This window comes from Carassius auratus, chromosome 24 (genome assembly GCF_003368295.1).
Source record: "Carassius auratus strain Wakin chromosome 24, ASM336829v1, whole genome shotgun sequence".
NCBI lineage: Eukaryota > Metazoa > Chordata > Actinopteri > Cypriniformes > Cyprinidae > Carassius > Carassius auratus.
In genome coordinates, this window is record NC_039266.1 from 12,050,864 (window position 1) to 12,076,341 (window position 25,478).

The 25,478-nt window shown below is 35.4% G+C and overlaps 1 protein-coding gene across 3 annotated transcripts; it reads right to left on the bottom strand.

The window, feature by feature from the left end:
- Positions 1 to 12,493: 12,493 nt before the first annotated feature.
- gdap1 (ganglioside induced differentiation associated protein 1) lies at positions 12,494 to 25,378 on the bottom strand. 3 transcript variants are annotated; one of them, XM_026201042.1, is made up of 6 exons: positions 25,264 to 25,378; positions 18,075 to 18,267; positions 15,658 to 15,831; positions 14,564 to 14,658; positions 14,294 to 14,408; positions 12,494 to 13,227 (listed from the first exon to the last, which is right to left on the bottom strand). In XM_026201042.1, the coding sequence occupies exons 2-6, from the start codon at positions 18,178 to 18,180 to the stop codon at positions 12,875 to 12,877; spliced, it is 843 nt and encodes a 280-aa protein (XP_026056827.1). In that variant the 5' UTR covers positions 18,181 to 18,267; positions 25,264 to 25,378; the 3' UTR covers positions 12,494 to 12,874. The 3 variants fall into 3 exon arrangements, with proteins under 3 accessions (XP_026056827.1, XP_026056825.1, XP_026056826.1); XM_026201040.1 differs by lacking the exon at positions 25,264 to 25,378 and adding an exon at positions 18,671 to 19,202; XM_026201041.1 differs by lacking the exons at positions 15,658 to 15,831; positions 25,264 to 25,378 and adding an exon at positions 18,671 to 19,203.
- Between the last annotated feature and the right edge of the window lie 100 nt (positions 25,379 to 25,478).

Sequence of the window (25,478 nt, forward strand, 5' to 3'; positions counted from 1 at the left end):
CTTACACATGTCTGTGAAGTCCAAAAGCGTGTTTCATTTATCATTTTATGATTTTGAAAGGTGCTCATGTGCACTTGCTATCTGTCATTTTGCCAAGGTCACACTGATAGTAAGTCTACACAACATTAAATTCCCAAAGTGTGGACTCGAATGTGATGACCTTGGCAGCATTTGGGATGGAATCAAAGGGTCATTCTGTAAGGTCATGGCACAGGATGTCACAGAAAATGAAAACCCAGTTTCTATTTACATTAAACATTTGATATTGACATTTCAGGGCAAAATTTGTATATGAGTATATGATTGTACTTTAAAGCCAACTCTTGTGTATTAATTGGAGTCATTATGAAAAGCCTTTGCATTCATTTAGATGCTGTGTTCACATTTGCATGTTTAAGTATCTACCCAGGGCCTGTGATGGCCTGAGCCGCTATAGATCAAAGCTGTTGGACACTGATGGTCTTGGCATATTTGTGTAGCAAACACATGAGTATTCGCAGGCTGGTGAGAGGAGACACAGAGACCCGACCAGAAGCGCTAGCTTGGCTTAAAGCAGCCACACAATACACAGATTGGAGAGCATTTGAGAGAAGAATGTCCATCATACCAGACAAATACTGGCCTTTCAAATAAGACTATAACTTGCAAATCCTTTAATCCAGTAAATATCAAACTTTCTGTCATCTAAATGTGACAAATTTGACATACATTTTTTTAAGTAATTCGAACCTTTTGAAATACAATGAAGTTTGCAGGAATATGAATGTTTATATATGAGAATATAATATAATATAATATTAATTATCTCCACCCGGAACCACTTCGCTCCCCTTCGTAAAACGGGACACGACACTGTGATCATCGGAGACTCCATCGTCCAACACGTCCATGCTACGTTACCCAAAGGGAAAGTGCACACTCACTGTTTCCCTCGTTCTCAATGTTTCTGCGCAGATATCCGCGATCCTGAAGGTCGACGAGAGACCCAGAGCGGTCGTGCTTCACGCTGGGGTTAACGACACCATGCTGCGGCAGACGGAGACGCTGAAGAGGGACTTCAGGAGCCTGATCGAGACGGTTTGCAGCACGATGCCCGCGGCGACGATCATCGTGTCAGGACCATTTGCCCACGTATCGACGAGGACACGAAAGGTTCAGTAGACTTGCTTTAAATTAATGCTTGTTGTCATGGTGTAAAGAACATAAACTGCTATTTGTTAATAATCTGAATCTTTTCTGGGAGCGTCCTAGGCTTTTTCGCGCTGATGGCCTGCACCCCAGCAGAGTCGGAGCAGAGCTGCTCTCTGACATCATCTCCAGGACACTTCGCTCCATATGACTAGAAAGCCAATTCTCAAATAACTATTATGATGAATGTTGTTCTACACGCTCAAATAATAGAAGTACTTGTGCTGTCCAATCTATTAAGACTGTGTCTGTTCCCTGAATAGTGAGGTCAAAACATAAATTTAATGTAGGATCTAGAGAAAATCTTATCGTGATTAAACCAGAAAAATGTAAAGTAAATGAACAAAAACAATTTTTAAGTTTGGGCTCATAAATATTAGATCAATCACACCCAAAGCAGTTATTGTAAATGAAATGATCACAGATAATAGTTTTGATGTACTCTGCTTGACTGAAACCTGGCTAAAACCAAATGATTATTTTGATCTAAATGAGTCTACTCCACCAAACTACTGTTATAAGCATGAGCCCCGTCAGACTGGTCGTGGCGGAGGTGTCACACCAATATATAGTGATATTATCAATGTTACCCAGAAAACAGGATACATGTTTAACTCATTCAAAATACTTCTGCTTAATGTTACACTGTCAGATATGCAAAAGAAATCTAATGTATCTCGTGCTCTGGCTACTGTGTATAGACCACCAGGGCCGTATACAGAATTCCTAAAAGAATTTGCAGATTTCCTCTCAGACCTTCTGGTTACAGTTGATAAAGCACTAATCATGGGAGATTTTAATATTCACGTTGATAATACAAATGATGCATTAGGACATGCGTTTACTGACCTAATAAACTATTTTGGAGTCAAGTAAAATGTCAGCGGGCCCACTCATCGTTTTAATCATACACTAGATTAAATTACATCGCATGGAATGGATCTCACTGATATAGATATCGTACCTCAAAGTGATGATGTTACAGACCATTTTATTGTATCGTGCATGCTGCGTATCACTGATATTAACTATATGGCTCAGCGTTACCGTCTGGGTAGAACTATTGTTCCAGCCACCAAAGAAAGATTTGCAAATAACCTGCCTGATTTATCTCAACTGCTATTTGTACCCAAAAATACACATGAACTAGACGAAATGACTGGCAACATGGGCATTAGCGAATGTAGATTCTACAGTGTCTAATACCTCAGTTTCATCCATCGCACCCAAAGATAAACTGCAGTGCTTCACAACTATAGGACAAGAAGAGCTACATAAACTTAGTGAATCCTAGTGAACTGGCAAATTATAGGCCTATTCTTCTATTTATGTCTAAAATTGTAGAAAAAGTTGTGTCTGCTCAATTGAGCTCCTTCCTGCAAAAAAAATGATCTGTATGGAGAATTTCAGTCAGGTTCCAGGCCCCACCATAGCACAGAAAACGGCACTTGTTAAAAATTACAAATGATCTGCTTCTTGCGTCAGCTCAAGGCTGCATCTCATTGCTAGTTTTACTTGATCTTAAATCTGCGTTCGACACCATAGATCATTACATACTCATAGATAGATTACACAACTATACCGGTATTCAAGGGCATGCTCTAAGATGGTTTAGATCCTACCTGTCCGATCGCTACCATTTTGTTTATGTAAATGAGAATTCATCTCATTCATCACCAGTAAAATATGGAGTGACTCAAGGATCCGTCCTAGGTCCCCTTCTATTTTCAATATACATGTTGCTCCTTGGTAATATTATTAGAAAATACGGGTTTAGTTTCCACTTTTATGTTGATGATACTCAGCTATATATTTCAACGAGACCAGATGAAACTTCTAAATTATCGAAGCTAACAGAGTGTGTTAAAAGATTCCAAAAGATTGGATGACCAAAAATGTTCTCCTATTAAATTCGGATAAGACAGAGATATTAATTATTGGACCAAGAAACAGTACACAGAATCTTGTAGATTAGTCCAAAATGCAGCGGCTAGAGTCCTTACCAGGTCAAGAAAATATGATCTTATTACCCCAATTTTACAGTCTCTGCACTGGCTACCTATTAAGTTCTGTATCAGTTACCAATTATCATTATTTACATACACTCACCCAAAGGATTATTAGGAACACCATACTAATACTGTGTTTGACCCCCTTTCACCTTCAGAACCGCCTTAATTCTACGTGGCATTGATTCAACAAGGTCATGAAAGTATTCTATAGAAATGTTGGCCGATATTGATAGGATAGCATCTTGCAGTTGATGGAGATTTGGGGGATGCCCACCACATCCCAAATATGCTATATTGGGTTGAGATCTGTTGACTGTTGGGCCCATTTACTACAGTGAACTCATTGTCATGTTCAAGAAACCAATATGAAATGATTTAAGCTTTGTGACATGGTGCATTATCCTGCCGGAAGTAGCCATCAAAGGATGGGAACATGGTGGTCATTAAGGGATGGACATGGTCAGAAACAATGCTCAAGTAGGCCAAATGTGTATTCTTATTCTTTAGCTTGGATTAAACTAATTAATTTTACTTTGTTGGAACAGCCTCTATGCTAATTATGTCTCTATTTGTTTCTCTGTTTTGCCACGGGATTTACATCCTTTGGTAACTAGGATATATACAAGCTCTAGTCGGGATCCAGAACATCTGAGAAGAGATGATGCCTCAGAGGACCTCATATGATGCTACCCCTGAATCAACAAACAGAACTAACAAATATTGCTACAAGTGTGATTGCATCATATAATAATTGCTGTTTAAAATATTTATTGTCTGGTTGACTACGTCTTGTATAAATTTTTCTGAAAAATCCTGTCATATGCACACAAACTGACAGTCACCACTTATAAGCTATTACTAAATATTGTAGAAACGTAATTTTCTGTAAAAAGTTGCTTTGTAATGATTTGTATCATAAAAAGCCCTATACAAATACATAAACTTCAATTGAATTGAATTATACTAATATTTTTACACCTTTTTACACAAACCAAACCCTTGCAGTTCCTTCACCATCGGGGGTCATGTTCCTGCCGCTAAATGTGTTTAGTCACATGACATTTATGGCATTTATGGTGATTGGTTCAAAAGCAATTCAAAACTGAACATCTATAAATAAGATTTCAAGTAAAGTATATGTGGTTATACTCTCTCTCACTTTTTGAGATGTTTTATGGTAATGATCTCATATTTTTAATTTCTAGGCATTTAAAATGCGTAGTATTTCATTGCTTGTGACAGTTTGGACCAAAGATGTCTAATTCCAAGCTGTAATTATGTTAAGAATTTTGACTCAAAAGACAAAAGCCTGAATGTCTACCAACGATGATGTGTGGTCCCAAATATTGGCTTTATATAACATGTAATTTTAACTGAAGAGAGCTGGTATTTTAAAACAATGAGGCGGGATCATACTATCCAAACTGAAGCAGTGCCTTTTTGCTGTAGAGGCAACAAGTTCATTTCTCCACATTCAGAAAATTAATTAAGGGTGTAAAATGAGTTGGTATGCTTTGCTTGGCTAAAACAGTCTAAAACTTGGCTAAAGTAGGCTTTACAGTGCAGAGACCCAGCAGTGGTGACTGTGCTTGTATTCATGCAGTGCTTGTTTAAACATTTGAGGAGCACATGAACAGATGGATGATTGCAGCAGGTTTCATCAGGAAGTTATGATGTTCAAACTTGCAGGGGGGGCATTCTAACACTCGTGTCAAAAGCCAGGGGTCCAAACAGCCCAATCAGTCAATACCATAAAACTGGCCCATGCCACAGACCGTATTCATAGAAATCACATATTCCAAAGTAAAATACAATAAAAAATATAATTATATAATCACATAAAAAATGTAAAAATAAATGGCAATTAAACAATTAAAGAAGCACATATTTAAAATGTAGAAATACAATACAATCAAACATAATTATATAATCGCATTAAAAATGTAAAAAAACTAAAACAATTAAACATAATAATCACATTAAACAAAAAACAAAAAACAATTAAAATATAATTATATAATCACACAAAAAATTAAAAATACAATACAAATAAAAAATTAGAGAATCGCATATTTAACACGTAAAATACAAAACATTTACAAATATATAATTTATCACAGATTAAAAATGTAAAAATACATTACAATTAAACAATTATATAATCACATATTTAACATTTTAAATAAAATTTAAATATATAATTATATAATTGCATATTCAAATATAAAACAACAAAAATATAATTGTATAAATTCACATTGAATGGTTAAATTCCTAATAGGAGTTACATACAGAACACATTTGACAATAAAGAGTTTACAAGAGAAAATTATGGTAAAGAAACGAATCATCATCACAAATTTTAATTTAGGGTATAGTGCTAGTAGCCATAGTATCATGTATCAATGATAGTCAGAGATATTGCCTGCAACTTGCCGCGACGCAGCTAGCGACTAGCCGTCATCAGCTCCGGTGGCCGTTTGGAGCCATAACGCACCGCAGACGTGTGCAGGGTTAAACAAGGGGTAAGAGCCTTATTCATGATACAGTGTGGGTAGCTTCGCTAATTATAACGGGAGTGTTTTAAAAGAGCATAATACTCACGCTAGACTGAAATCAGTTATGATGTTCTTTGGTAATATAAATATTCTTTGCTATGTAACTGTTTGATTAACTGCTCATCGTCAAACATTTCAAGAACATTCTTCCTCTCCTGAAAGATTTGCACACGTCTCTGTTTCCTCAGCGCCATCACAAGCCCCTACTGGCAACTCCTACCCACTTGAGAGACCTCTCCAACTGTCTTAAATAACTGGGAGAGTAAGACTGATTCTTAGCTTTAAGAAATTTGACAACTTGCTTTTATACTTGAGTTTGAATGTAGGAGTAAATTTAATGAATTCTCAACACTTAAGACTAAAATGCCACTCTGAGAAGCTTGATAAATATGGGCCCTGACATCATATTCTGAGAATAGCAGTAGAGAAGGCTGCTGAATGGTGAGTCTGTGGTAAGAGCATCAAGCATATATTCATGTGCCAATGACAGACAACAGACAGAGCCACATGAGGCAATATTTCTAGGGTTCTTGCGAAGCACTCAGGAGTGTATATCACGCGTGTCCATGGAAACTGGATTTTCTGCCCTCCTCCAGCGTCTGTCTTTCTCTTGCACGACACTTGGGCCGCAAAAGATGGACTGGCGAGAAAAAGCACCTTGGAAGTTTCCATCCACCCCACCCATTCGAAGACTGGGATTGCTGCCACTCCACATTGAGCTGTGTGGGATGATATTTACCTTATACCCCAGGCCAAAATCCTCCCTTTCTCCTCCTTGGTTCTTTTTCGTTTTATTACAGTCGGTCTGATCAGAGTTTTCCTCTCTTTGAGGGAAGGGCGAGCCTTTGCTCCTCCTTAAAGATAAGCAGGACAGATGTCTTCTCAAATTTAAAATGCACTAATTGGTCCTGGATGAGTCGAAGTGGCCAAATATGAACCATATTCAGATTTATTTATAAAGTCATTAGTCCCTCGATTACAAGTTTATCAGTCTGCAGTGAATATAAATCACACACAAGGACAGTTCCATAAAAATGATGCCATTTTCAAGGGATTAAAATATAACCTGGTTTACACACATGAATTCAATAGTCCTCAAGTATTATGGTTACTTAAAAGCAACTGTTGTGTGAGCAACACAATAGTTCATACAAATTATGGTCAAACAAGTCATTGTGTTGTGACACTAAAGAAGTGGTGTTGGATTTCAATGTTGTCTTTTTGTTGATGAAACTAGTCTTGGAATTTACACTCAGAATGGGAAATGGTTCAAACAAGCGCACCATGTCAGCAAAAGTGGCATGCACAAAGCCTGGAGCTTATAAAATACTTGCTAAGACACTTTGTGTATTTATAGAAGAGACTGATTTTCCAGATTAATTTGTTTTATGTAAATGTGAACTCTGTTAAGTGTGAATCATCCAGATATATCTTACATTTGGCACATTAATATGACAACATCTGTGATATTTATAAGAACCACACCCGACACCAAATGATTTGGATATCTGAAGAGCTTCAATGGAAAGTCGTAATGTTTTAAATTTTAGAAGATGATGAGAACTTCACCAAGTTACTGAAACGCACCTGCTAAGATTTAAACAAATGTACCAAGATGTCAGGTCCAATAAGATGAGGTATAGGCATGGGTAAAAGCAGTATTTCTTTTACTTTATCTCATTCCACTCAAAAGGTCACTGTAATTTCACAGTCTTAACACTTACCTACATAGCAATACTGCCACCTCATGGTGACCGTGGTTCTATACAACATGCATCAATGGCAGCATACCTGCTTGGATGTATATCTTTCGACTCATTCACAACTTGATAAGTAAACTAGTTATGTAAAGTATTTCAGCTGATTTAGTTTGTAATTGATGCCATTAATGTTTCGATAGGTTAGTGGTTTTCAAGCCGGGATCCAGGGGTCTGTGGAATATAGAAAAACAAAAGCTGTAAAAAAAAATTAAGTATAAAAATAAAATTAAACTAAATAATAGTTTTAGAGCCAACTTTTTATGCCAGAAAATCTACCTTAAACATACATAAACGAAGAAATACCAAATCCATTAAAGTTCTATTTAAACATTCAGATACAGAGCTTTTCATTTCAACAACAGTTTAAACTAATTTATTTCAACAATTTGAAACTTCTTGACTGCATCAAATTTACTTCACTACTAATAACCAATTAATGCATGTCCATATTCCCCGCTGCTAAAGCTGTTTCAAACAAGTTTCAATCTAGCATTCTCCTTGAAATTGTATACATTTAGCCTTATTTGATGTCTTTTTTATAGTATATTGTTTGTCAACACACATTTAGTTTTTTGTCTTTTTTATACTATACTATACTATAATATTGCACATTATATTTCGTATTTTATTTTATTCCACTTGTTTGCACAGAAAGTAGCAGTAACCCAGAGGTGGACAATAACGAAGTACAAGTACTACTTTTTGCATATCTGTACTATACTTGAATATATTTTTTTTTACTTCACTAGTTTCATTTCTATAGGTTTTTAACATTCTAAAAGCCCTTTATTCAAAAGATATTACAAGCTAGTCAGTGCATTCAGTAGGCATAATGTATTGCAAATTCCTTCAGAGGTATTGCAAGTATACATACAACAATAATAAAACAGTACATTGACATAAAAACTGAAATTTAATTTTGGTACTTTTAGAACTTATCATTGATAAGTTGATTAATATAGATTATTGATTATTGAATATTGATTCATATTTAACCAGCAGTATCTGTACTTTCACTCAAGTGATATAGTTGTGTACATTGCCCACCTCTTCAGTAACCTAAATTTATATTTTAGTATATTTAATGTTTTGATAGTGTCTGACATTGCTGCCTCCCTGAACAGTAGGATTATATAATATAGAATGAATACATAGAAAAGTATGTAAGTTAAAAATACAAAATACTTAATTGATCAGTACTTTTTACTTAAGTACATTGCAAGTCTTATGCTTTGGTATTAGACTGGTAATGGCAGTGTTGCAACAATATAATGATATACTCAATGTTACTCAGAAAACATGATACAAGTTTAACTCATTCAAAACTGTCAGATATGCGAAATAGATCTCTCCTATCTCTTGCTCTGGCTACTGTGTATAGACCGTTGACCAAAAGCACCCCTCCTGTCCATTCATGGAACCAGGTAAGGGCTGTAGTATCAAGTCCCCACTTCATGTCATCACTTGGCGGGCTGTCACAAGCCTCAAGCCAGGACCCTGTGTTTCCTCCTGGATACAGGGGAATCAGGTGAGTGTTACACTTCACACCCTTACTCTGCCCTCTGCCGTCACAGGTCAGGCCATCACAGCCCTCGGGGCGAGTACCTGTGTTCCACCATGCCACCCCACCATGGGAACGTTGGTGGCTCCGTTGGTTTCTCTGGCACGGTCTCTCGGAGCTTGGTTAGTGCTCCCCAGTCCATCTTATCTGGTGTAAGGCTAGTGCCCATATGAGTGACACGGTTGGGATTCCATATGTGTATTTCCACGGTACAGTGACTAAGGCCGTGTTTCCCCTGACTTTCCACATCCTGCCGTCTCTAAATGATGCAGCCATGAGCCATCTCAGATACTTCCATGTACAGTAAGGCCGATCAGGGTTACTCCATGTGACTAAATGTCACTTAACGCCCCTCTCCACAGTTGCTGTACCACCACTGAGCTGCCGGTCACTGGATCGGCTCCTCAGCAAAAACATGAATGAATGCTGTGCACCTGCTGCCTCTTATACTCACGCTGTGATCAGCGGCAGCTGAATGCAATAATTGTATGCCAATGTGCATTGGCTCATTTATTTTACACTTGAAGTGGATTGGTCTCTCTGGTGAGATCCCAATTCCTTGGTCCTCACCAATGTGACGTCTCTGTTCCTTCCTTCAGGGAACAAGGGTTACATACATAACCAAGACATTCTTCAAACGAACGAGATGCTGCATCAAAGTGCTTTGGGAACGCCCTCTGCATTACCACACTCTGAATCATAAGTGTAATCATTCCAATGGAAGGGCGAGATGTCACAGGCAGGTGACGTAATTGACCAGGAAGTTTAAAAGCACGTGTGGTGGAGCTGGCGTCAGCTTCTTGGAATTAAGCATGCACATGCACATTTCTATTGAACCAAAACATAGTTCACAGAATCTCTTGGATTACAATTTGCAACTAGATGAATGTACTGTTACTTCCTCTACAGTCAAGAATCTGGGTGTTATATTACACCCAGACAGCAACTTGTCTTTTGAAAAAGACAAAAAAGAAAAGGCTAGTTCATGCATTCATGATCTCTAAACTGGACTATTGTAATGCACTGCTTGGTGGCTAGAGTCCTTATCAGGTAAAAATTTTTTTTATAATATTACCCCAATTTTACAGTCTCTGCACTGGCTACCTATGGGAAAATGAGAACTGTAGTAGTTTGCTGAAACTAGCAAAAACAATTCTCCACTGCTTCCCTCAAGATTTTCCTGTATTTTATAATGGGGGTTTTCAATTAATGAGTAAAATAATATAAACACCTTGACGGTGCTTGACATTTTGCTCTACAATGCAAATTAAACACACCCATACAGAAAACCATCATTTTGAAACAACTGTTTATTTTTCAATATATGTTACTACATAGGAATGTTTGGGGTGTGAGTGTGTGTCGTTATATCTGATCAAATGCATCAAATGCACAAATATTTCTTAGCTTGGGTTGAACAAATTATATTTACTTGGTTGGAACAGCAGCTATGCTGATTATGTCTCTATTTGTTTCTCTGTTTCTGACTAATATCCTGTGGTAACTATGAATTACAAAAGCTTCAGTCTGGATCCAGCCCTTAGAAATACCTGAGATGAACGAACACCTGAGAAGAGATGATGTCAACCCCTCAGAACACCTCAGACGATGTCAAACCTGAAACAACATACAGAACTACCAAATTTTGATACACGTTTGATTGCAACACATAATCATAGCTGTTAATAGCATTTATCATCTGTTTGATTACATCATTAACTGAACCATACATTTTTGCCATATGTACATCAATTTGACATAGTCACCACTGATACGCTACTGCTAAATATATTGTAGGAACCTAATTTTCTGTAAAATCTTTGCAACAATTTTTATTGTGAAAAGTGCTATGCAAATAAACTTAAATTGAATTGAATTTAACTAATAAAGACTAAGGGCCCTATTTTAACGATCTAAGCATATGGTCTAAAGTGCACGGTGCAGGTGCATGCAGGCCGTGTCGAATCCACTGTTGCTAGTTTAATGATGAGAAAACGTTCTGCGCGCCCAGATGCATTGTCTAAATGGGTTGCATGATATGGACCTGCCTATACTAACATTCTCTTTAAATAACAAAGAAAAAACAGTGTGCCAGACTTTAGATCAGGTTTGAGTTGATTTATGGCGCAGTCTATTTCCAATTCCTCAAAATAGCAACGCACCAACAATGCACCTGAAAACAACTTGTTTTCAGACCAGCACACCCATGGGCGCAAATGCATTTGCTATTTAAACAACTTGGTGCAGGACGGGAAAATGAGATCGCCACATTGTGCCGGGTGTATGATAAGGCCCTAATTCTCCACTGCTTCCCTCAAGATTTTCCTATATTTTATAATGGGGTTTTTCAATCAATAAGTAAAATAATGTAAACACCTTGATGATGCTTGAAATTTTGCTCTATAATGCAAATTGCACACACCCATGCAGAAAACACAAAGTGATGGGTCATTCTATGGAAATGTCCATTTCTGTCCCTAGCCTTTACAGAAATGTACAGAGGGAAAGTGCTTTATTTTGAGGTACAAAACAGGTTTTTCTACCATTTAAAATACAAAAATGTATTCATAACTATCAAGTATATGATGTAAATGACATAAAAAAGCCAAATAAATATTTTAAAATATTTAATGAAAGTAGTGGCCCCCTGCAGTTGTGTCACTGGTGTTACCATTTAACAAAAATAATTTATTTTGAAATAACAATCACGCTGATGACATCACTTTAATTCCCTCTTCCTATTTCCTCAAGATCTATGAAATTAAAAATTTCCAGGATTTTTAAATTAGTTTCTTGCAGGTGTTTTGATTCTCCACTGTGCATCCATGTTTGTCACTCTTTCCCCAAATCTATTCGTTGCACCTTTTGTTACCCCTACGTCATAAGCTAGACCACTTTGTCATTAATGTGCCTGCTTGAGTGACTGGAAGCTGGACATTATAATTTAAAAAAAATTAAGAAATTGAAAATTTTCTTAAAGTAATGCTTTGTTTCGCTACAGAAGGCCTTTATAAACCCCAGAGCCATGTGGAGTAGTTTCATGATGGATGGATACTTTTTTCAGATACAGAAACAGGGGTACCATTCACTGCAATTATACAGATTGAAACAGACAAGACCATTTTTAATGTTACTCTGAACATGTTCGTCTGAAAGAGGAATGTCAGACATGACTAGGATGCATTTAGGGTGAGTAAAACAGGTTAATTTTCTTTTTTTTTTCGGGAACTTCAACTAAAAAGCACTGTCAAACTATTTAACAAACCTGTCTTAAACTGATATCAGTTATCTAAAAAGATATGAGAAATACACACACTCACACAACTATACTGTAAAACTACACTTGCAAAGCTGAGAAATATTCTTTATTATATCTGACTTTTCTGTGCAGAGAAATTACTGTTGCATATACAGTAGTGTTATATATCCTTTATTATGTGAAAAGCATGACTGAACTCATGAAACATACTATTGCAGAACAGACAAATTCTTAAGACAAAATCAGGAAGTGTTGTTTCTGTAATTGCTTCTACTGTATTTGTGACCAGACATTAATACAAACATTTAAACAATGTCCACAAGGGACCTACAGCATGAACTGCAACCATTTAAGTCTGTTTAATGAACCTATCAATGAAAATATGAATTGTGTCTATTTTTAAACTGCTTTGCTTCTTATTATGGCAAAAAAAGTGCTTCTTGTGCAACAATCATCAAACTGTTACAGTATATATAAGCCAAATTTACATACAAAAGTTAGGACAGAGTAAAGCTGAATGAGTCCCAATAGCTGTCTCAAGACATGAGTGGTCTCCTTTTAAAATAAGTGAAAGCTAGATAAGTGGCACCCCCTATCAAACCAACCAATAAAGTGCCACAAACAAAGGCTGGAGCCTTTTTCTTTGCCACCCTGAATGCGGTGGGCAGCACAGCAGATATGAGGATGTTGTTGACATGTCCAAGCACTCTGCGGAAAGCCGGACGGTTCAGGACACTTTCATAATACGTCTCCAGGTTGACCCGGGCCCCATTTCCCCAGTACCGGCGGGACAGACCCAGGAACTTGAGGCGGTGAAGGGTGACAGCAAGGGAGACGTCAGCAATGCTGAAGAAGTTGCCACAGAGCCAAGTCTGCTGACTGCCCTCTTCTGGAAAGATGATAAATGACAGGTTAAGAAGTCAGATTTTTTTAAATGCTTGGCATGAAAAAAAATAAATAGAAGTCATATGAAAAGGAAATGTATTAATGAAAACTGCTACTTAAATGCATCTTAATAATTTTAATGTAAACAATTCATCCATGCATATTTTATTTATTTATTTGATTATTCACAATTTCTTCTTATTGACAGTAAGTGAAGTGGGAGAAACTTGGGATCCCTGTAATGCAACAACATTGTGTCGTGCACAGCCCACGGTGCCAACAATTATTCACAATTCTTAATCAAAAATATCATAACTCTATCTTCTGGTGATACAACAGACTTCTTGCTGATGACATATGTTGGAGCTTGAGTTAACTAAATAAAAAAAATTCAAGATCATTTAAAAAAAATGTATAGTTATTATCATTGGTGTGAACAGGCGTTAAACATTTTAAAAAGTTTTTGAGTTTTCAATTTAAAAAAAAAAAATATATATATATAAATATATATATATATATATATATATATATATATATATATATATATATATATATATATATATATATATATATATATATATATATATATATAACCAGCTGTTCCCACATCAAAGTTACTTGATAACACGTGTTCAATGGACCAAAAAAAAACCAAGGCAACGGTTTAGGTTTTTTCAGCTATTGTCTTCATAATTGTACTAAGTGACACAGCTTTTTTGTTTTGTGTTTGTTTTCTTCACTAACTGCACAATGCCTCATTCTGCTGATACATCCATTCGTCAAGACAACTAATGATTTCTTGTTCAGCTAATTTTTATGAAGTAACAATAAAGACCCCCCCCCCCCCCACTAATATATGATGGCATGCACCAGTCACTTTGTGCAGCATTGGTCTGCTCACTACCTCATTCAGCACGGAACTGATGTCATTCCACAACCTCATCAGTCAGTTAAATAAAATAACTGCTCTTGAGAACTTGTCACTTTAATCAAAGTTTTTATTTCCCAGTTTCAAAAAAAAATAAAAAAATTAACAGTGCTTTTACTGATAATACAAAAAATTCTTCCACCTGGTGTCTCCTCAATCCTCCTCTGCAGCTCTGTCTCAACTTGATCCAGAACATTCTCCAGTTCATCCAGGAGTTTCTTTAGGTGTTTCATATTATCATGGTCAAACAATTTACTCTAGAGAGATTCAAACAAATAGTGTTTAGCGAAATACAGCAATCACATTCTTGGCGTTGTATACAAGATTGTAATCAAAATGAAGTGCACATACTACATAGGAATAATTTCATTGAGATCATCTGAGGTCTTGGGTACTGTGCAAAGTTACTTACTTTTATACGTCTCTGTTTTGCCAAATAAGCATCTTTAAGATCGGGATTCTCAGCTGCTAGTTTCTTAAGCTCGGATTCTGTGTTTAAAATCTGTGCTATAATACAGAAATTGTTGTTAAAGGAATAGTTCAGCCAAAAATTTCAGAATTTACTGCCTCTTAGACCAGGGGTGTCCAATCTTGCTTCTGGAGGGCCACTGTCCTGCAGAGATTAGTCCTCCAGATCGGGTGTGGACACTCCCACCCTCAGGTCATCCAAAATAAGTTTTACTTCATTGTAACAGATTGGGAGAAATGTAGCATTACATCACTTCCTCACCAATGGAATGGGTGCCATCAAAATGAGAGTCCAAACAGCTGATAAAAACATCAAAATGATCCACAAGTAATCAAAACGACTCCAGTTTATCGATTAACCTCTTCTGAGGCAAAAAGCTGCATATTTTTATCCATAAACAAAGACATGTTTACGTTTTCAAACCATTGCCTCTACCTAAAATACAAATCCTCTATCCATAATATTGCTTTCTCCAGTGAAAAAAAAACCTGTCCCATTTGATTTGAGGGAAATATGCACAGATCAAGCACTGTTTACAAGCCAAAACACTCCAAAGCAGTTCTTAACCAATATGTCAGTAGGTTTTGTCTTGATAGGACTATAGGGTATGAACTTTTTCACTAGAGGAAGTTATATTATGGATTATGGACTGTTTTTTTGGCCAGAAGCAATGTTTTAAATTTAAAATACCTTATTTGTCTCTCATAAACACGCAGCTACTGTATTTTTCTTCATAAGACGTTAATTGATGGTCTTAGACTCTGATGTTAGATCTTAGACTGATGTTTATACCAGCTGTTTGGACTCAATCTGATGGCACCCATTCACTGCAGAGGATCCACTGTTAAGTAAGTGATCTGATGTAAAGCTATATTTCTCCAATTCTGTTCTGATGAAGAAAAAGCTCATCTACATCTTGGATGGCCTCAGGGAAGGTACATTTTCAGTTTTGTTTAGGATGAACTATTGATTTAATTCACAGTATTCACAATAATTGAAGGCTCATATTAAATTATTATGCTCAGTTCCCTTCTTACTGCGAATGTGGGTGGTGGCATAAGCTGGGATTTGGGAGTCTACTGTGATCTCTGGGTGGAGGATGCAGCCATGGGTGTATGCATCCATCTGCAGGGAGTCCAGCAGTTCTCTGTAATGCTGAACTCGATGATAATACGTGCTTCCTTCTTCTGGGATCAGCTTTGGGGTGTGCTCTGATTCATTGAAGTGTAAAAAGCAGATATACAGTATGCAATACGACCCAAAAATTTGGCTGCAATCTACATGAGCTGCTCTCCAGGGCAAATATCTTTTTTTGACTCACCGTTCAGTGCCTCTCATTTATTCCAAATTTCTGCAAAGGCATGCTGAATGTGACAGTACATGCAAACATAAATGCAACCAAATGAAAAGAAGATAACAAATGCACTGAACACAGTAAACGCAGTTGAAAAAAAAAATAACATAAATCATTTTAATCTACTGATTTGCTATGCAATTATTATCAATTATTATTGGTGCTCAAATGGTTCATATTATTGTTTTTGCTGTATCAAGATTCTTTAATGAATAGATAATTTAATGAACAGTTTTTATTTAAAATAGAAACCTTTTATTATTAATGTTTTTATACTGTAACTTTTGATCAGTTTGATGCATCCTTGCTGATAATTTTTTATTTTTTATTTTTTTTGCAGCAAATCAGCATATTAAAATAATTTCTAAAAGATCATGTGACACTGAATACTGGAATAATGGCAATTAACCAAAAGATTCTGCTTTTCCATTTAGAATATATTAAAACAGAAAACAATTATTTTCAATTATAATATTTGACAATATTACTGTTTACTGTATTTTGATCAAATAAATGCAACCTGGTGAGACATTTTCACAAACATAAAAAAAAAAAATTATAATAATAATTATGTCAAACTTTAGACTGTTAGTCTAGAGATGCTTGGTTAGCCGTGTTGAATTAAATAAATAAATAATTGCATACAGTTAAAGAAACTTGATTTATTGAATTATAAAAGAATTGTTATTATTATTATTATCATTATTTTATGCGACATAACATCCTGAATTATTAAAAGGATTTTAAAGAAGTGTGGTTGATGGCATGCATCAGAGGGTTCAACAGCACTATATGCCCTTCAGTACTCTTGTGTTTGCAGCATTTTACACTGCAAATTAGAGCTGCACGATTCTGGATAAACTGAGAATCACAATTTTTTTGGTCTCATATAGAGACCACGATTCTCCCACGATTCTGAACTAAATAAAATGTGTGACAAAATATTACTGCTGCATTCTATTTAAAAGTGTCTAATTAATATGAATGAATTAGTAAACATTTTAATATACACTTTAAGTCCAAAAGTTTTTCAACGGTAAGATTTTCTTTTTATATATAATTCTCTTCTGCTCACCAAGCCTACATTTATTTTATCCAAAATACAGCAAAAGTAGTAATATTGTGAAATATTTGTACAATTTAAAATAACTGCTTTCTATTGAAATATATTTTAAAATGAGTAACACTTTAGAACAGGTAACACTAATTAGTTGCATATTGGCATGCATTTTACTAAAATATTAGCCATGTATTAGTGCTAATTAAGAACATATTAATGCTACTTAATGCTATTTATTCTACTTGACATTATACTACATCCCTTAACTTACCCAGGACCTAAATCTAAAAACTACCTCACTAACTATTAATAAGCAGCAAATTAAGAATTTATTGAGAGAAATGTTGTAGTTAATAGTTTACAAATGTTATCTATTCGAAAGTGTTACCTTAAAAGGTCATTTATTTCTGTGGTCAAAGCTGTATTTCAGCATCATTACTCCAGTCTTCAGTGTCACATGATCCTTCATAATAATAATAAATGTTTTTTGAACAGCAAATCAGAATATTAAAATAATTTCTGAAGGTTCATGTGTCACTGAATACTGGAGTAATGATGCTGAAAATTCAACTTTGCATCGCAGGAATAAATTACATTTTAAAATACATTCAAGTAGAAAGCAATTATTTTAAATTGAAAAAATATTTGCTCTATTGTGATTGCTGTCTTATACTGTAGACATCAATGTTTATATCTGAACTATAAACTTTATCCCAGTATTTCTGTGATTAATATAAATGACTGTAAGACAGAAATAATACTGTGTAGTTGAAAAGACAGTTTGTGAAGATGTTTCTTAACCAAACATGGCAACTGCTCTCTCTGTGTCAGCGGCAGTGCGAGCACAGATTTGAATGATCTTTGTCAAAGGTTTAATAGACTCTGGGAATTGTTGTCATTTAGAAATGAAATTGAGAGTGTGTCTGAATCGAGATCGCGATCTTTTAACGATTAATCGTGCAGCTCTACTGCAAATCATGCAATCTGTAATGTAAATACTGTTTCATACATTGCATTAACCCAAAATCCTGAGCATTTACCATCACAGAAGTTCTGCTCCAAATAGTCCATGATTTGTGTGGGGTCACAGATGACACTGTCATTATGAACCAGCACAGGAACCTCTCCAGTGGGGTTCAGACGCATAAACCAGGGCTCATTGTGTTCACTCAGAGGCAGACTCACATCAGTCTCCTCACACTGAAGACCTTTCTCCGCTATTGCCAGTCTCACCTATGACATAAACACAGTGTGATCAATATACCAAAAAAAACTGAGACAGCAGTTATCTTGCACTCTTACTTTCACCTTGTTTAAGAAAAGAACAGCAGGTTATGCTCTTGTTTTACAATTTTAAAATAGAGTTGTAATTCAGGTGTCTGTGTTATGATTACAGTAATTCAACACAGCCTACACACTTGCATCAACACGCTTCATTAATAATATATAATTTATGAATAATTAACATGTATGCTGTCAATCAGCAATTGTTTATTGAGACAGCCACATGATTAGGAATAATCAAAATAATGTCAAAATAAATAAATAAGTGAATATCACAATCAAAACAACAGATCAGATGCTGCATCCGCCCTGATGCTCCTGTCCTTCCTGCGCTAGTAATGTAACCACTCACCTTCTGAGAGCTGAATGACTGAGTCCAATGATACAAAATCAGTTTAGACTCTTTGTTTTTTGTTTTCTCGACAACCTCACCGCTGTCTTGTGACATTGCATCCTTCTTTAAAAGGATTTCCTTCTCATCCTGAGATTCACCGATGTTTTCCCCCGCCATTTTATCAGACATTGGCTGTGTTCCAAAATCTAGTTGACTAAAAAGGCATTTCTGTGCATCTTACGCGCGTGCAGCATTCTTGCGCATCAAATGCGTTTGCAGTGTTTATTTAAAATAAGACGCGTACTCGTAGGCTATATTTCACGGAGCCTTGAAACTGATATCTACACGCGTCTATGATTCCCAAAAATGCTGTCTAGGTAGTCAGCACACTAGGTTTTGAGACACAGCCAGTAAGTCTAACGGCGCAGCCTCCAGTGGTGGTACTGGTGGTACCTAACATCTTAAAGGACTCAATTTCACATTCACAATAACGAAATGTATAAAATAAGCATAATATAAAGCAGATATTTATGTTTTTTACTATTTTTTTTTTAAATCAAGTTAAAATCTAATTTTTTATAGTGATTTAAAATAAAAAGATTTAACATCTTTTTTTGTGAATATTTACATATAATGCGTTTTCATGTTTGAAGATGATAAATCAAGCGCACTTTTTAAATGAACCAACAGATGTCTCTGTAGACTATCTTCCCCATCAAATTACATTAAGCTGTTTATTACAAACTCACTGCTATACCATGTTGAGATTTGTATTTATTTACAGGTCCTTCTAAAACAATTAGCGTATTGTGATAAAAGTTCATTATTTTCCATAATGTAATAAAAAAATTAAACTTTCATATATTTTAGTTTCATTGCACACCTATTTCAGGTCTTTTATTGTTTTAATACTGATGATTTTGGCATACAGCTCATGAAAACCCAAAATTCCTATCTAAAAAAATTAGCATATTTCGACCGACCAATACAAGAAAAGTGTTTTTAATACAAAAAAAGTCAACCTTCAAATAATTATGTTCAGTTATTCACTCAGTTATTCACTTGACACTGGACTTCAGGCATTTTGGCATTTCCTTCTCCCCAGTCTTCCTCCAGACTCTGGCACCTTGATTTCCGAATGACATGCAAAATTTGCTTTCATCCGAATAAAGTACTTTAAACCACTGAGCAACAGTCCAGTGCTGCTTCTCTGTAGCCCATTTCCTGCACACGCCTGTGCACGGTGGCTCTGGATGTTTCTACTCCAGACTCAGTCCACTGCTTCCGCAGGTCCCCCAAGGTCTGGAATCGGTCCTTCTCCACAATCTTCCTCAGGGTCCGGTCACCTCTTCTCGTTGTGCAGCGTTTTTTGCCACACTTTTTCCTTCCCACAGACTTCCAACTGAGGTTCCTTGATATAGCACTCTGGGAACAGCCTATTTGTTCAGAAATTTATTTCTGTGTCTTACCCTCTCGCTTGAGGGTGTCAATGATGGCCTTCTGGACAGCATCAGGTCGGCAGTCTTACCCATGATTGCAGTTTTGAGTAATGAACCAGGCTGGCAGTTTTTAAAAGCCTCAGGAATCTTTTGCAGGTGTTTTGAGTTAATTAGTTGATTCAGATGAGCTCTTTTAGAGAACCTTTTCATGATATGCTATTTTTTTGAGATAGGAATTTTGGGTTTTCATGAGCTGTATGCCAAAATCATCAGTATTAAAACAATAAAAGACCTGAAATATTTCAGTTGGTGTGCAATGAATCTAAAATGTATGAAAGTTTAATTTTTATCATTACATTATGGAAAATAATGAACTTTTATCACAATATGCTAATTTTTTGAGAAGGACCTGTATTTTTAAAATTCTGTTGAGAAGATAAAAAATGTAGGCTAGTTTATATGGAAGCATATGGGTAGTATTATTCAATTTGGGATGTAATATGCAAAATGACAATGCAATATGTAAAATGGCAATGCATTTCTGTATTTACATTTACATTTTCCAATACATTTGTGCAACGTTTGGTGCAAAATGAAAATGAAAATTAAATTACATAATTTTCATTTGCCATTTCCTACACCAGTTTTAATATGTAAAATGAATATTAATTTTAACGCTTTATAAGTTGCAAAATTAAAATGAAAATGTATTACAGAAATGATTAGATATGTCTAACATGTTAAAGCAAAAACTGTGGCAAAATGATCATTTAAATGCTATTTTTCTTAATTGCATTAACACTCACAGTCAAGACACTTGCGATTGCATTTTCATTCGGTGTCCCGCAATGAATGTAGCAAAACTCAATGTGCACATTCAAAATGCATTCCGAGCCGATCACGTGTCCCCGCCCTCGCGCCACGTCAATCATTGTGTGAACAAGGCGGGGCTTACAGAAGGTCAGAGACTCAAGTCTCAAGAAGAGGATTCAATCAAGTGAAACAACATGGACAAGACAGTTGGTCCGTGTATGTTTTGATCATTTCGGTTTATGGCTTCAATATTTCATTCGGACTTGTGGGCGGAGCTGAAACGCTGCTTTCATCTGATTGGTCAAATCGGATCGGTTTTCATCTGACAGCCTTCAGCTGAAATGTCTGAAACTACACTCACTGTTAATTAGCATAATATTTGAATCAGATGTAGCTGGGCACATAATTCGTGCTGCTGAGACCTGCAAATTATTTCTAGGTTGTAGTATTGTATGAATATTGTCCCACTGATAAAAACAGTGCAAATAGTTCTGTCCCTTTGGATAACAGTGAAGTGGAAATAAATATAGTTAAATTTATGAAATAAAATTAAATAGGATTTTTTGGGAAGGTAAGTCTGGCCAGTTATACAAGCAACACGAGTCGGACGAGTCTGAAGATATGAGCTGAATTGGGTGAAACATTAAAGTTCTAGTCTGTGTCAATTACTCTCATAATAAATAATAATAATAATGTTAACTGTATTTTTCGGTATAAGTTGCATCAGTCCAAAAATACGTGATGACGAGGAAAAAAACATATATAAGTCGCACTGGACTATATGTCACATTTATTCAAGACCAAGAGAAAACATTACCGTCTACAGCCGCGAGAGGGCGCTCTGGGGTAGGCTACAGGAGCACTGAGCAGCATTGAGCTAATTTTACTGTTTTTATTTAGAAATGTAACTATATTCATTTTTACAATTATTTATTAATGTCATACACACACACACATACCTAGTGTCTTATGACTTAAAAGATGAGAGTGGTAAATGTTACAGACATGGAACTGTTCAGTCTATTATTGATTTTAATTTCCACTTCACTGTTATCCAAAGGGACAGAACTATTTGCACTGTATTTATCAGTGGGACAATAATCATACAATACTACAACCTAGAAATAATTTGCAGGTCTCAGCAGCACGAATTATGTGCCCAGCTACATCTGATTCAAATATTATGCTAATTAACAGTGAGCGTAGTTTCAGACATTTCAGTGCTTCACTCGCACTGACTCTTATTCTGCCTGAAAGAATGACAAGACCGAGCTGAAGGCTGTCAGATGAAAACCGATCCGATTCGACCAATCAGATGAAAGCAGTGTTTCAGCTCCGCCCACAAGTGCGAATGAAATATTGAAGCCATAAACCGAAATGATCAAAACGTACACGGGCCACCGTCTTGTCCATGTTCTCTCACTTGAATCATCTTCTTGAGATGTGAGTCTCTGACCTTCTGTAAGCCCCGCCTTGTTCACGCAGTGATTGACATGTCGTGAGGCGGCGGACACGTGATCGGCTCGGAATGCATTTCCAATGTGCACATTGAGTTTTGCTACATTCATTGCGGGACACCGAATGAAAATGCAATCGTAAGTGTCTTGACTGTGAGTGTTAATGCAATTAAGAAAAATAGCATTTAAATGATCATTTTGCCACAGTTTTTGCTTTAACATGTTAGACATATCTAATCATTTCTGTAATACATTTTCATTTTAATTTTGCAACTTATAAAGCGTTAAAATTAATATTCATTTTACATATTAAAACTGGTGTAGGAAATGGCAAATGAAAATTATGTAAATTAATTTTCATTTTCATTTTGCACCAAACGTTGCACAAATGTATTGGAAAATGTAAATGTAAATACAGAAATGCATTGCCATTTTACATATTGCATTGTCATTTTGCATATTACATCCCAAATTGAATAATGCTACCCATATGCTTCCATAAAAGTTTATTTTTCATAATTTATAATTTGCAGTATTCTCCTAATAAAAACCTTTCACACAATAAAAATTAACTATTACCAGCATAAATTGATTGATTGAATAGGGTGATTCATCTATCCAAATCACAGAGATTTTATAAAACCATAAAAGGATGGCAGCCAGCATATCAACCAAATAGTTGAACCTGAAATAAAAATATAAATTAATTCATAATATATTGTATCGTTTAATGGTCTTAAAGGCCCTCACTGTTCAAGACAATATTCAAAACTATTAAAATAATTAACCACAAATTAAAATTGGGAAAGATTAAATTAAGAAACGTGATGTAATGTTGTAGCATATACCTCATGGCAGTTTGTAGTGTTTTAATTCACTTAGATTATTGTAATGCATTATAAAAAAAATGACACTCTGAACTATTCTGAGGCCCCCTAGTGGCTCCCAGGACCCTGGTCCCATAAAAATGAAAGACCTTTCTAGAAGAAAAAGAGTGGATTTTGCTAGTTGGCAGACAGTTGGGAGATTTCAACAAATCCAGACCTATGTCTACAGTTCTACTCTAATATGCATTTATCTTTTTCAACACCCTGCAGATCATCTGTGCATGACATTATGAACTTACAGAATTACCCCGAACCACCTGACCATTTTTAACTCCAATGCCACAAGAGCAAGCAGTAATAATTAGTCACAGTATTAACATAATTAAAAAATTAATAAAAAAAAAACTGGGTATTAAAGTATTACTTTCCAAGGTTTTTTTATTGTATTTTTTATTTTTTTATTTTTATTCCAAAAGGTTAATGTGAGTCATTTATAAAATGTAAATTTAAAATGGCTTGCTAAAAGCCTTATTTAAATTAGCCTACCTAAACTGCTAATAAATTTCACAAATAATTACAGAAGAAATGAACACAGAATTTTCTTAACTACTTTTGTTGTGCATTAAGTTCGAAACATTCAAAATCATAATTGTTCAATGACTTACAAGCATTTCACTGTTTCCAGCACTTTAAAGCTACCAAATGATCCAATTTGAATCTTATTTTCAATGGGATAACCAAAATATACTGTCGTGAAGAAACGCTTATATAAAATGATACATCAAATCACCATTATAACTTGTAGATGGGAGCAGATAAACACTTAATGGATTATTAGTCATTCCTTTATACTTTTGCCTTTATATTTTGAAATTATAAAATAACAATTATAACATCAATATTATAAAATATCAAATCATCAAGAAATCAGATTTTGTCAGTTTTTTAGTAAAAAGCGTGTTTTGAAAGCGAACTTTTCTTCAATTTGCAACTAAATCACATGATCATTGAAGGTGCAGTTTCATACAAGACTACAGAAGAATATGTTTAATAAGAGTACAATATATGTATTTTCTGCATGAAAAAAAAAAAAAAGATTTTGCACGTTACTGTTGTTAATAAAATACATATTTGAAAGCTTCCCAAGTCTTTACTGTCAACTGTGTATAAACATGAAATAAACAAGAACTGAACATATAATATTATTACTAACTGTACTTATTAATGCACATCAATAGTAATTTTATCATATGATATATTTGTTATATCATTCTGAAATTAAAAGATTACTGCACATTTTAATCTATGAGCTAAGTCTATTTTTATCAAAGCAATTGTCAGTAATACAGTTAAAATGGGGAAAATATGTGTACGATTGCACTGCATTTCAAGGAGTGCTCCTAAATTTTCTGCTTGTGCTCCTAAAAATGTTCAGCCAGGGGCTACAGTGCTCCTAGTAATGATAGTTAGTCTGGAGACTTATTATATATATACATATATTTGTATCTGAACACTTCATGTGTATGTATGTATATATATATATATATATATATATATACACACACACACACACACACATATATATACACACACACATACACAGACATTTTTAAAATATGTATATACACTTTTCCTAATAAATAAATTATTACTTAATGTTACAAAGCACAGCAAAAACAAAGATTTTTATCTACTGATCTATAATATAGAACATATATGTAGATCAGTGCATACATCCCAGCTTCATGTGAATATAGGTTTCCAAATAATCCATGAATAATCTTGAGTAAATAGAATTATTATAAATGCAAAATGTTTCTTTTTTCCAGGCCACAAAATTTACCGGTTTAAAATTCAGCTTAAAACTTTCAAAGACATGCTTATCCTACATGTGCAGTATTTTGTAGAATACTTCTTTAATTTTGTTAATTATACAAACTTTAGAAGACTTTTAAAAAAAGAAAGAAAGAAAGAAAGAAAGAAAGAAAGAAAGAAAGAAAGAAAGAAAGAAAAATCCGGCTCTAGGAAAAGAAAAGAGACAAAACAATTAAGAACATTTCTAACAAGCTCTGAACCTGCGCCCTCTTGTTCAGCCCGGTGAGGGTGAAGTGGGCGGGGCCGCGGTGATGACGCGGAAGGATTGGCAGCTGGATTCGCCGCGCGGCGCGGTCTCGCTGTGTCTGCTCTGCGCAGCGCCTGCGAACGGAGGGAGTCGGTGAAACGCAGCGGCGGTTCCAGCAACGATGCACTGAACCTGCCTCTTCATTTATACTCTCACAACCCAAGCAGA

Bases quoted from the DNA above. Each gene is read 5' to 3' on its own strand.
- gdap1 (XM_026201040.1), bottom strand. From the start codon at position 18,841: ATGTCTGATAAAATGGCGGGGGAAAACATCGGTGAATCTCAGGATGAG. The intron at 18,268-18,670 runs GTGAGTGGTTAC...TTTATGTCATAG, and splicing joins AGTCATTCAGCTCTCAGAAG to GTGAGACTGGCAATAGCGGA. The intron at 14,409-14,563 runs GTAAGTAACTTT...GAATCTCTCTAG, and splicing joins CAAAACAGAGACGTATAAAA to AGTAAATTGTTTGACCATGA.